Consider the following 13223-nt stretch of genomic DNA (forward strand, 5'->3'; position numbering starts at 1 on the left):
TCTGCGCGACCTTCAATTTGGCCTTCCACCTCTGCCGACTTAAACTTTACCCCTCCTCTCATCTTCGCTTTTTTTTTTCTTTTTCAATTTTGATTTCAATTGTTTTCATTTAAAAAAAAGTATGAAGGAGATCAGACCTTGATGATTTTAAAAGTGAGGTGACAAGAATAACTATGATATGGGATACAACAAAAAAAGAAAGGTGTTAAATTCCTGCATTTTATTATCTATGTGATGAACGATTGTTTTATCTGAAAGCACTGGACATCAATTAGGTGGTTGACGATCACTTTATAACAAGGGATGAAGTACTTTTATTCTTGTTTGATTTGTTTTGGTTAAGAATAGGGTATGTTGCACTTTGTGATTATTTGGGTTGATTATGAAAATATCAATGGTGGTTATGGTTGGAAGTAACAGTGATGGGGTAGTGTTGGTAGTGATGAAATATAGGTTATTTTGAAGAGGATAAAGTTAACATTTGATTTGTACCATTGTGTCTTGTGTATTATCACCAAATACATTAAAAGTAATTGTGTATCTTTATATATATATGTCTCTTTGTGTATTTGTATCTGTGTCTATCTGTTTCACAGGCACTATCCAAATGTAACCTATGTGATGTTGGTAGAGTCCATTGATGCAACATTTTCTTTGCTAGCTCTTCTTCCCTTCTTAGTCATAGGCTTCCAATTAGGATCTCTAGGGGATTGGAGCAAGTCTTGTAGTAATGGTCTAGGCTTTCAGTTAGGATCTCTAGCAGGATTGGAGCAAGTCTTGTAGTAATGATCTTTTTGGCTACACTTGTTATAGGTGATTTCAAATATCTTCCTGGTCTTGTTAGAATGCATCTCTCCCTAAACAGTTTTCTCCCTAACTCCATTATCAATTACCTCTGACAGATCTGCAGGATGATCAAAATATTTATAAAATTCATCCATACTCCTACCTTCATCGTTCACCCCACTTCTTTCACTTCCACGCTCTTTGTTACTCCTCATGGAGGTTTAGGGTTCTAAACATGAAACAAAAGGAGAAAGACGACCATAATCATCTAATAACGTCTTCTAGGACAGCAAAACAACGTCGTTCGTGCTCATGTGGAATAGGACAAATAGGCCCCTGTCTTTTCTAACAAGCCACGTGGGCATCTAACATCTACATCACCACCTTTACCCTCCACCTCAGCAGCTTAATGAGACACATTAGCAAGTTTCATTACTCCTTAACAGCGAAAGTGGCAGAAGGACTACGTTGATAGATGGAGCACAATGTCAAGGGCCGAAGTGGATCATATTTTTTGTCAAGAGTTGCGTTGTGATTCGAGCAAATAAATAGGGACTGGGTTGGTATTTTACTCGTGAAGAAGGTGTTGCATGTGTTACAAGTGGTACTAGTAATGCCCCCCTCAAAATCACTTCCGAACCCATTTCTAAACCCATTCTTAGCCCCAGTAAAAAAAAAAAGACTCATTTAAAAGCTAAAGAACTAACACAAAGCAGTTTCATAAGTGTTTCCAAACCATAGTTTTTCAATATCAACTAACTACAGATGTTCAGAGAGCTTGAATTAAGAGAAAGAAAAAAGAAGAGTTCGAAAAAGAGAAACGCAATCTGGACAATTAGGGATCAATTGGGATTTTATAATGGGAGAAGGACCAAATTGAATCTAATTACAATCTTACTACGTCATCTAACTGTTGAAAATTTTCAGTGTGACAAAGAATTCTCACATCATCACTCCGTCAGCTGAATCAACACCGAAAATAACTCCAAAAACTACTATAGTATCTGATATTAAATATGGAGACCACTATGATAAAATTAGAATCTCAAAGATCAAATTAAATAATTACATAAATCTTATAGATTACTATGGAAATTTACTTTATATATAGCTGTAGAATAATTTTTTTTTTCAAAAAAAAAAAAAGCTAGTTTCGACAAAATAATACGAAAGAAATAACTTAGATTATGACAAGCACTTATGAAAATTTGTTCCTAACAAACCAAATAAATCCAAATCCAATTTAATTAATGAAATACAATATTCTGAATGTTTATAATTCAATCTAGTAGGTTAAGACGAATAAACTCACTAACCTTTGATGTAAATAAAAATATTTAAATGTACTGGGTCTGTTTATGTCGTATGGAATAAAGGTGTTCATGAGTCAGGTGAAATTGGGTTTATCCTGACCTAAATTCGACCTTAAATATATATTGGGTCTTAGGGGTGCACATGGGCCGGGTGAAGCCGGGTTTGAGGTGACCCAGACCCGGCCCGAAATATAGACCGAGTCTATTTATTAGACCCAGACCCGGCCCTAGACCCGATGAAACCAACAGTCTTTCGTGCCACAATTAAACCGGGTGAAAACCGGGTGAAAACCGGGCCATAACCAACCCTTCTTCAAAATTAAAACATAATCACAATCAATACCAAAGCATCATCACAATCAATAGTCCAATACTAATATTGTCTAATAACACTAAATATTTAAGTCAATACAAATAACACAATAATATATATTAGTCTAAAGTCAATACAAATAAGATGTTAAGGTTTACAATACATAAGAATAATCATCCTCTATCAATAGCCATTAATGTTGTCAACTTGTTCCTTGTGATGTGGATGCATTAGTGAAACCTACAAAAAAAATAAAATTACTCATTTTTCATATAATGTAAAACAAGAAGATCAAATAGCCACCAATTATTAAAATGCAACTAATAAATCGTGATTACTTTGTAATAATCTCCCTAGCATGGGAGTTAAAGGTATGGTTAAATCTCCTGAATTAGAGGGCAAAGACCAAGTTCAACATATAAAATGGCTTACATACAAGTAATGATCAAGCAATCAACCAAACAAACAAAAATGATCATACAATAAAGAAAAAAAAAGATGCTTACATACAATTAATCATCAACCAAACAAACACTAGAAGGCAGAATAAGGATTATACAATATCCAATCTTTCTCTTCACCATATTACACTAACAATCCCTCTTTGTCCTGGAGGAAGGGGATGATGCAACTTGAAAGAGTCACAAATGACCAAACAATGCCAAACATCTTAAACCAAGCTTTGCTTCATACTCTCAAAATATGAACATGTGAATGCGTGTGTGCAGCTTCATTGCGCAAAATACCAAATTGGTTAGTGCTGGATTACCTTAAACCAAGCTTTGTTTCATACTCTCATTCAGCAATTTTACTTTCTTGGCTGTCTCTGGATCTTCCGGTGCAGGTAAACCTTCGCTCTGATAAATGTTATGGTCCAATGCACCTGTACAATATAGTTCAGCTCAACTTGTCATATAAGAACAACTGAACAAGATAATCAGTAACTAATCAGCTAAACAAATCATTTAACACACATCAACACCCACACCTAATCAGTAAAGAATCAGTAAATCCACACCTACTCAGTAAAGAATTAGTAAACCCAGAAATCAGTAGTAAATAGTGAATCAGAACAAAAAATAAGCTAAACACACATCAACAGCCACACCTAATCAGAGTTCTAATAATGAAAATCAACACCTACAACCAAAATTCACAAATTCTGTTTATCAAAAACCCTAATCCTTAATCAGAATATTAATGACATAATAAAATTAATTACTTACCTGAGCAGAAGACCTGAAAAGAAGACCGGAGAAGAGAGCAGAGCAGAGGGAGCAGGACTAGTAGAGCAGAGCAGAGCAACGTCGCCGAGAAGCAGGGCAGCACCGTACGTCGTCACTGTCGTCCGTCGAACGAAGAGCTTCGGCGGTGACTGGGGTGAACACGGAGGGTTGTGAAGAGATGAGAAAGGGAGGAGTCGGCGACTGCGTGGTGTGTGCCGCGAGACTCGGAGTGGGCCGTGGGGAGAGAAGATGAGGTCAAGGTCACCGGATCGGCCTGCGCCGTGGGAGTGGCGACTGCCAGAGCCGGAGTGGGGCGTGGGGAGTGCCGGAGTGGGGACTTGGGGTGTGGGGGTGAGCCTCAATGGCTGAGGGGCGAGGGCTGAGGCGCTGAGCTGCTGAAGGAGGCACGAGGCAATGAATGCGATGCGTGTTCTGTGTTGCCCTAGCCCCTAATTAGAAACCTCAAACCTGTACTGTAAGGCTGTAACGCGTTTGTGTGTGTGTAACGTGTATATGGCCGGGCCACCGGGCCGGGTCCGGGTGACCCGAGCCATGGCCCGGTCCCGGCTTCACTTCCCCTTCTGATTTCATTTTTTTTTCCCGGGTCCACTTCGGGTCACTTCGGGTCCGGGTCTTCGCGGCCCAAATTCCTTCGGGGCCGGTCCGGGTCTGTGCACCCCTATTGGGTCTATTTTTTAGACCCTAATCCGGCCATAGATCCGATAAAACCTAAATATTTTTGGGCCACAATTATGTCGGGTCCATACCAGGTGAAAATTGGGTCTTTAAAGCTTAAACAATAATTTATAAAGAAACTTATTTATGATGCACTTATTTATAAAGAAGAAACTTGTTACCAAAAAGTTGATATCCATAATTGAATTTGAATTTGTTCATAAATTCTAATTTGATGCTTCTTTTATCTATTTTCTATTTCAACAAGTGTGATTAAAAATAAAACAATAAGCTTATAATTAATATAACATAATATTAAAATTAATTTAAAACATATATATCTTTTTCAGTTTCCTTAGGATGCACATAGATCGGGTGAAACCGGGTTTGTCTTGACCTGAACCCGACCCAAAATAATGACCGGATCTATTTTTGAGATTCTTACCCGGTCATAGATCCAATAAAATCACACCAAATTAGCCCCTAAATATTTGGAACCAAACCGAATCTTCGGATCGGACCGGGTTATGAACACCCTGGTATGAAGTATTAAATGCCTTGGAATTTAATAGAGTACACATACATTGCAAATCATTATCCTTCAAATTCATAAGTTTCATACCAAGGAATTATTGGTGAAAGAGGACAAGGGTTAGTACCTATATCGAAAGAAAATACAGAATAAATTTTGTAACTCAGCAAATCGACAATATATTTATAACTGATAGATCATATGTGCGAGGAATAATATAAAAATTATATTTTATTTAAAAATGATAACTAATAACAGATAAGTGAATTAATATGGGATCTCAATCTAAAAATCAAATTAAACAATATGAAATTGAGTGCAACTCTACCTCTAAGTATAGCACCACTCATATTAACTAAAGTCTGAGTTAGATGTATTTAGATTAGATTAACGTTTTCATTGTCATTAGTTAACTACAATGTTTTAGTCTCAATCTCTCAAACTAATTCAAAATATATTAATTGCAAGTATAGCATACCATTTAATCTTTTAAATATACATAAAATCAAATCAAACCAAGTAATATTTTCATCCTCAAATCTATTTTCAAATCATAAGAAATTTCAGCACATTTAACAATTTCAGAATATGTATACGGCTACCAACCAATATTCAGTTTTTCAAAATGCATATAAACTTGAAAAAAAATCAAATATTCTAAAGTTAAGTTAGCTTCAATACTAATTTCATAAATATAATTAGAAACTCACAATAGTGTAAACCAAAACAATTTTAAAGACATCAATAAGACAGAATAGAGCAGAAACGATGAAGCAAATGTAGAACAAAGCAATTTTGATGCAAGTTTAGTAACCGAGTTAGCAACTAACGCTGATAGCAAGGGCCAACAACAACTAAATACTTGCAGATCGAAGAAAGAAAAATTACAATAGATGCAGAACCAAAGCACAGTTCAGGTAAGCATTTAGAGACAACGACTTAACTAAAGATGATGACAACATGAAAATGACAGTGCAAGATGATTATCAATAGCTTTCTTCTTTCCTCACCCAAAGGATGCTTGCAAAAATGAGAGAACAACGATGGAATCAGAAAAAGAAAGACCTTTGAATATTTAAATAAAAAACCTTCGTTTACACGTTTTAACAAGCAAGAGACAAGAGCCGGACACACACGTTAGGAAAACCGCTGCATATGAGAAGACACACATGTTCTCCGATTGACACGCACCTTATCCCCTAAGAAAAGTGTCATTGTTACATCCTCAACATTCACAAAGCATCACATGGCAAGTGCAACAAGCCAAGAACCCTGGTGAATAACCCCATCCTGGAATATGGTATTTGAAACTCGTATGATCGATACTAGCTCTTAAGTAGGAGGGATGTTACGACCTAGCTCTCAAAATGGACCTAAGGAAAAGCTAAGGATAGCGACAAACTCTTAAATAAAACTCTGAGACGAATTAGTTCTTAACTGTCGGATTGAGGGATACCGTGGGCAACAAAAAAAAAATGGACCTAAGGATAGCAGCCGGCCTAAGCACTACATACCCTCTTGGGAGAATGCTGACCAGAAAGGCCAAATTTGAGCAAAATCATAGCCAAATCTTGCATTGCCTAAATCTAACACGAATCCAGCCAGGATCCTTGCTATATTTCTTGCCATTTACAATAAATATCCCCATAATCCTTTTATATTTAGATCGTCATTGATTAGAAGTCTGCTTCTCTACGAGCTAACCAACCTTAGAATCCAGAGTTAGCACTTAGCACAATCCATGACAAATACCAACAGTAAAATGACTCAATTTTGGGGTTAAATATTTTCTTTTTAAATTTTAGGAACGGAGATAAAAATATATACACTAAAATAAATTTTATTGAATATTATTAATTATATGAAGATATAAAAATAAAAAAAGTTAATGAACATTTTTATTCTTAAAATACTATTCACTATATACAATTTATAAAAAATAACTTTTTATATCTAAACTTGAACTTAAAATATTTTAATTAAATTATAGATAACTTGTTATCTTAACTAATTTTTTTATACACATTTAATAATAAAAGACGAACTCAATTGGCACATTAGCAACTAATGATACACTAGTATTTATAATTTAAAACTAAAATTATATATAAATACTAGAAAAATTAAATATGTATATAAAAGTATGTTTATATAAAATAATAGAACCTTAATTTACAATTTTTTTCTTTCTTTCTTTTTAAAATAATTAAATTTATTATATATTTTTTAATTTAATTTTGATATAATGTTAGATGAAAGATTTTGTTCATCTGTTTAATTATGTATTGTAATTAAAATATTTTGTCATTATTATTTTCAAAAATAAAAAATATATTCTAAATTAGTAAATTAATTAATTTATTTTAAAATTTTATATGCAACACTGGTACATATAATAGAACAAAAGATAAAAAAAGTAATAAAGATGAATAAATTGAGAATAAAATAAAATATATATTAGATTAATACCTAAACTATAATTGTTTGAATTAAAATTTGCAATTAAAAATATCAAAAAGAGAAACAATAAAATTAGAAGATACATAGAGTCATAGAAAGTTATATAAAAAAATATGGAAAATTTGAAATTTACTTTTTGATGAATAAAAGATGACTATTAGACAAGGAATAGAAAAAGAATGTTAAAAATATAAAAATAAAAAAAGAATTTAAGGGAATAAAAGAGTAAGATACAAAACTAAATTTAATTAAGTTAAATAATAGTCAAAATAATAGAAAAATAAAAAAATAAATTTGAGACTTTAACCAATTAAATTTAATTTATTTATAGTGGGGTCATTTAAAATTTAAAATAGAGATATATTATATATAACTATTTTTAAAAAAAAATAAAAATCCAGTGGAAGCAAGTGTCCTTTCATGGTTCTTACTGAATCCGTACCTGTATATGATAGTTAATTTAATAGTTAATTTAGTATACAAAAAAATTATTTATATTTATACAGCTGTTACGAGATGGATACGAATTGAAGAAAGAATTAGATACTTGGTATTCCGACGCTCAAGTCAAAATTGATCCGAATTAAAAATGTGTAACATATGGCTCTATTTATATAGTTCATTGCTGTTATTTTATTTTATGTCGTTGGTTAATTAATAAGATAAAGACAATATTTAAATTTAAAAGTGTAAGTTGTGATGAGGGCTTGAACCTAAAAGGTCAGATCGTTATCCGACCATTTGAGAACTCGAAAGACAGATTTAGAATAGTATTAATTCGATTAATTACTTCGAGATCTACAAATAGTGTGATTCTAACCAAAAATGTGAAATTCTTATTCATTATATATGTTTTAAATTTTATTTTTTATAACAAAATTCTTTAATTTCTGTGTATCCTGTCCTGACATGTTCTACATTATTATTGTAAATCTTTTAACCGTCAGTGTCATGCCAGATTTTTCTTTTTGAAAGAAAAATGTAATTGACAGCTATGCAAAATTTTAGCAGATTATATTTAATTTTTATAGCATGGATCAGGCATGTTCTAGCTAGTGTCTATGCATACCATTGGCGAATGGACATACAAATTAAGTAGAGGTTAATTATTGTATGAAAAGTAATAGATCGATATCCTGTGTTAATAATTAATAAATTAGATTAGATTCTAATAGTTTGACTTTTGACGTGGTCCAGAGACCACAGTACGAACCTACTAATATATCTTACGATAAAAATTCAGATGCAGTTGATTTTACGTGAAGTTAATAGCTGAAAATTATTAAATGAAAATTTAGTCAAATCAATCAAATTATCTAATGACTTTTAATTATTAATTTTACGTAAAGTCGACTGCACCCAAATTTTTACCGTATTTTATAAGTAGTTAAGTTGTTAATATATAGCTGTGGAGTTTACATGTGCTTGAGTAAGGTAATAATGGTGTAATTTAATTTTCTTGAACATTTATTTTTTATAATTGAATAGATGCAACTACAACAAACATTTTTTTACTAGAATATTAAATCTAGAACAAACAAATCAAAACACCACCCCCTTAATAATTATATAAACAGACAAATTTGTCTTTGTTGTAACAATTTAACCAACTTAATCATTAATATTTTTTATTAGGTAGAGTTGATAATGTCTATGGTGGCTATATATTGTTAAAATTAAAAATATATTTTTTATATTTTAATAATATTTTTTATTTTTTAAATTAAAAAATATAGTTAAACAATAAAAACTATTTTTTTATTTTAATAATACTTTTAAAATATCAAAATCACTATAATTACTATAACACAAACAACAAATATGCACTCTACGCGTGCTAATTCATTATAAAGCGGGACAGCTAGTATTTTAAACTCATTTTAATTGGCAAAGCGGGCTGATCCATCCCGTTTTACACGCAAATCTAGACAGGATAGACGAATTGGGATAAGCAAGTCCACCATTCCTAATAAAAAGGTGTATAAATAAAATAGATACAAAAAGTAGCGCAAATATAATTTTATTTTTTAAGAATAATATAAAATTTATTTTACAATAGAAATGTTAGAATTATTACACTACATACTTTTATTTATATAAAAATAAATTGGCGTATACTTAATTAATTAATAAAACCGTTACAAAAATAATTATTAAAGAAATTTGAATATAATTACAAATTAAAGCATCCAGTCTCAAAAAAAAAATTAAAGATATCCAAAATTCAAAATAACCAATGAAATTGTGAGAGAAAGACATGCGTCTTTTATATTACTTTGTGAAATTTTTTTTTCCTGCAAGAAGTAAATTTTCTCATTTTTTTTTATCAAAGATAGAAGACTCAAACCCGCAATCTCTTAATTGTGTATGGAAAAATTATACCATTTGAGTTATAACTCATTCGCAGTAAATTTTCTCACTTCTAAATTAATAGTGTCGCCATTATATTATTCTTAGTACATAGTATATTTTTAACAAAATTTCATTAGATTAAAATGACATTATCCTCTTTTTAATTTTACTCGTTTGCTGCAACATATATACCGAGCCAACTTATTATATATTACGTATCATCATCTTTTATTTAATGTGTTGAACTTATTATTGTGACATAGCACTATAATAAAAGAATTCAAGAAAGTGTGAACTCCAATTATTAGAATTTTTCCAACTATAAAACCAAACTGTAATGATAGAGAAGTAATAATTTAATGTTATCTTTTTTAATTTAATACCATTCGTAATTATATATTTATTACATATAATACTATACATTTATTCTAATAATACTTAATGAATACATATTCATTTCATTTAATATTAAACTATATATATTATCTTCCAAACAATGTTTTAAACTGAATGTTTAGAATTTTCCTTTCCTGGCCCCGCTTGTGTATCCACTCCATGTTACAAATCTTCACATGCATTAAATTAAACTATATGTAGCTAATACTTATAAGGTACCCAGTAAAAACTATTTCTAATACAAAATTATTAAACTTAATTAAATGCTAGACGCGCTTTGTTTTCTCTATATATACGCCAATGTCGCATAGAGATATGCATCAATCATTCACCAAAACCTGCGCCATTATCGGGCAAGAGAAAGAAGGATTACTAATCAACCATGCTTTCCACAACTTATAATAATAATAGTTTCTTTCTACTTACTATCATTATTCTCTTGGTGCTATCTTTTGTTTCTCCTTCAAATGCTCAATTGAGTTCAACCTTCTACTCTAAAACATGTCCCAATGTATCATCCATTGTTAAGAATGTTATTAGGCAAGCTCGGAAATCTGATCCACGTATTACCGCAAGCCTCACTAGGCTCCACTTTCATGATTGCTTTGTCAATGTACGTAAATCCTATAACTTTTTAAGTTAAACCACCATCCATATCTTCTCTGAGGTTTTTATGTTTTATTCTTGAACTTATACTTTGAATCTTGGAAACTAACTAAGGAATTATCTTCATGTCAAACATATTATCATTTATATCTCTTGTCTTATTAGTTTAAATTTTTTTAAAAGATGTTCCTAAGAATTTATAATCATCATATACATGTCTCTTTCTATTAACTTTAATTTTTTAAAAAATGTGATTTATGACACTTCACATTTTTTTTTACTTCTTTAATTTTATTATTATTATATTATATTATATATTGTTTGTCTCGACAAAGCGTTTGTTTTGAGGTATTGGAACAGAAACTGGAAGAGTGAGACTCATATCATGTTTATTGGCTCAAAAACTAGTGCTAAAGTTTTTGTCTCTGTCTTCAAAATTTTAGTATTTTATTACCTCTAAAAAGTAGAGATACAAAAGATTGAAATTTTTAGAAACAAAGACTGAAATGTTAATAATATTTTATAATTAAAATACTCTCATTTCAATTAATTACTTTCAATTTTACCTTTTGTGCAAATTAAATTAAAACTTTATTCTTATTTCAATTTCTATTTTCCAATTTACACCAAATAGAATACTAAAATTTATTTTAGTTTTTGTCTCTTAATTTTTGTCTCTCAATTTTAATTTTTCAGTCTCTGTCTCTCCACCAAAGACTACCAAAATATTTAGTTTTGGTCTTACCATTTGTTTGTCTTCATTGAATACTATTGTCATGTTAACACAAAAAAAAATTGTATATTAGACTAATAACAATGTTATTTAATAGTACTTTTTTGTTGTGACAGGGATGTGATGCGTCGCTGTTGCTAGACGTAGGTGGCAACATAACAGAGAGCGAGAAAACTGCAGGTCCTAACAACAATTCCGCCAGGGGCTTTAATGTAATTGACAACATTAAAGCCGCTCTTAATTCATCATGCCCTGGTGTTGTGTCTTGCGCTGATATTCTTGCCCTTGCAGCCGAAGCTTCAGTTTCCTTGGTAAATTATATTAACTAGCTACAAATCATATTATTTTATTACATATAAGAAAAAAATTTTATCTTTTACACATATATAAGAATGAAATAGGATAAGTTTTTCTTCTTCACATACTGTCAGAGTTTTACAATGCAAAGATAGCTAATGGTATATTGTTATATCGATAAAAATAATTAATTTTTAAGTTGATTTCTTAAAAATTCATTTAAATGCATGAATTTGATTGGATAATCTTATAAACTTTTGTATTCTATTAATAGACAAAAATTAAACTTATATTTTAACATAACATATCATATATATGTAGATATGTGTGTTGTGTTCACTCGGGTTAATCAAGAGTGAAAATTTTGTAGGAAAAAGGTCCTTCTTGGAAGGTACTACTTGGAAGAAGGGATGGTCTAACTGCGAACAAAACTGGAGCCAATACCCTTCTTCCTACTCCATTTGAGACTCTAGCACAGATCACAGCCAAATTCAGTGCAGTTAATCTGAACATAACGGACCTCGTTGCATTATCTGGTAACCAGCTTTATCTATTATAATAACTAAATTAAATGCATGTGATCTGATCCCGTATTAGTAAAATATTTACAAAATATGCTTAATTAAATTTATCATTCAATGACATAACTAGCCACATAATTGATTCTAGAGTAAGCACTCTTTCTCTTAGCTTTCATGTTAAAGTTGCTTTGGACTCGGAGAGAAATACTAGGAGCAAAATTTATTATTTTTTGTTATCACTTAATCATCAATTTATTTTTTTTAGTTTAATAAGCTAACAACATACTTTATCCTATGTTTTAAACATTAATAACCAAGGACTAAAAATAATAAATTCTAATAATTTTCGATCTGAAAAGTTTGGAATCTGATTAGGTGCGCACACATTCGGACGTGCCCAGTGCCAATTCTTCTCTCAAAGGCTCTACAACTTCAGTGGGACAGGCAATCCTGATCCAACATTGAACGCTACCTATTTAACAACTCTACAACAGAGTTGTCCGCAAAACGGAAACGGTTCGACTTTGAACAACTTGGATCCTTCCTCCCCCAACACATTCGACAAAAACTACTTCACGAACCTTCTCAACAACCGGGGCCTTCTCCAAACAGACCAAGAACTCTTCTCCACCAACGGATCTTCAACAATTTCAATTGTCAGAAACTTTGCTAACAATAAAAATGCCTTCTTCCAAGCATTTGCACAGGCAATGATCAAGATGGGGAATATTAGCCCCTTGACGGGGACTCAAGGTGAAATCAGAGCCGATTGTAAGAAAGTTAACGGAAGTTGAGGCAACCAAAGAATAAATTATTACATGTTCTTAAAATATTAAAAGTTCACACTTCCATTTAATCAAATTATCGGAGTTTCTTAATTACTACTTACAAGCATAATAAGCTGTCTTCTTTGAGTTGTCAGGAGTGACATGAATTTGTCTTTGTGTAAAAATAATATTTAAAAATTATTAAAATATATCAAATAATTTAATGTTTCAGATTTTGTATTCAAA

At 31.3% G+C, this 13223-nt stretch overlaps 1 protein-coding gene and 1 long non-coding RNA gene across 2 annotated transcripts; one reads left to right on the plus strand and one right to left on the minus strand.

Annotated features, from left to right (window-relative positions):
* Window positions 1-2529: 2529 nt before the first annotated feature.
* LOC140181836 (uncharacterized) lies at window positions 2530-6566 on the minus strand. Its single transcript, XR_011877344.1, has 3 exons — window positions 3639-6566; window positions 3182-3295; window positions 2530-2652 (listed from the first exon to the last, which is right to left on the minus strand). It is a non-coding gene; the product is annotated as an uncharacterized lncRNA (long non-coding RNA).
* A 3819-nt stretch (window positions 6567-10385) lies between these two features.
* On the plus strand, window positions 10386-13223 carry LOC112779679 (peroxidase A2). The gene is made up of 4 exons (XM_025824015.3): window positions 10386-10666; window positions 11509-11703; window positions 12060-12225; window positions 12586-13223. Exons 1-4 carry the CDS (start codon window positions 10436-10438, stop codon window positions 13002-13004), a joined length of 1011 nt encoding a protein of 336 aa, XP_025679800.1. The 5' UTR covers window positions 10386-10435; the 3' UTR covers window positions 13005-13223.

Source organism: Arachis hypogaea, chromosome 19, assembly GCF_003086295.3.
Source record: "Arachis hypogaea cultivar Tifrunner chromosome 19, arahy.Tifrunner.gnm2.J5K5, whole genome shotgun sequence".
Taxonomy (NCBI): domain Eukaryota; kingdom Viridiplantae; phylum Streptophyta; class Magnoliopsida; order Fabales; family Fabaceae; genus Arachis; species Arachis hypogaea.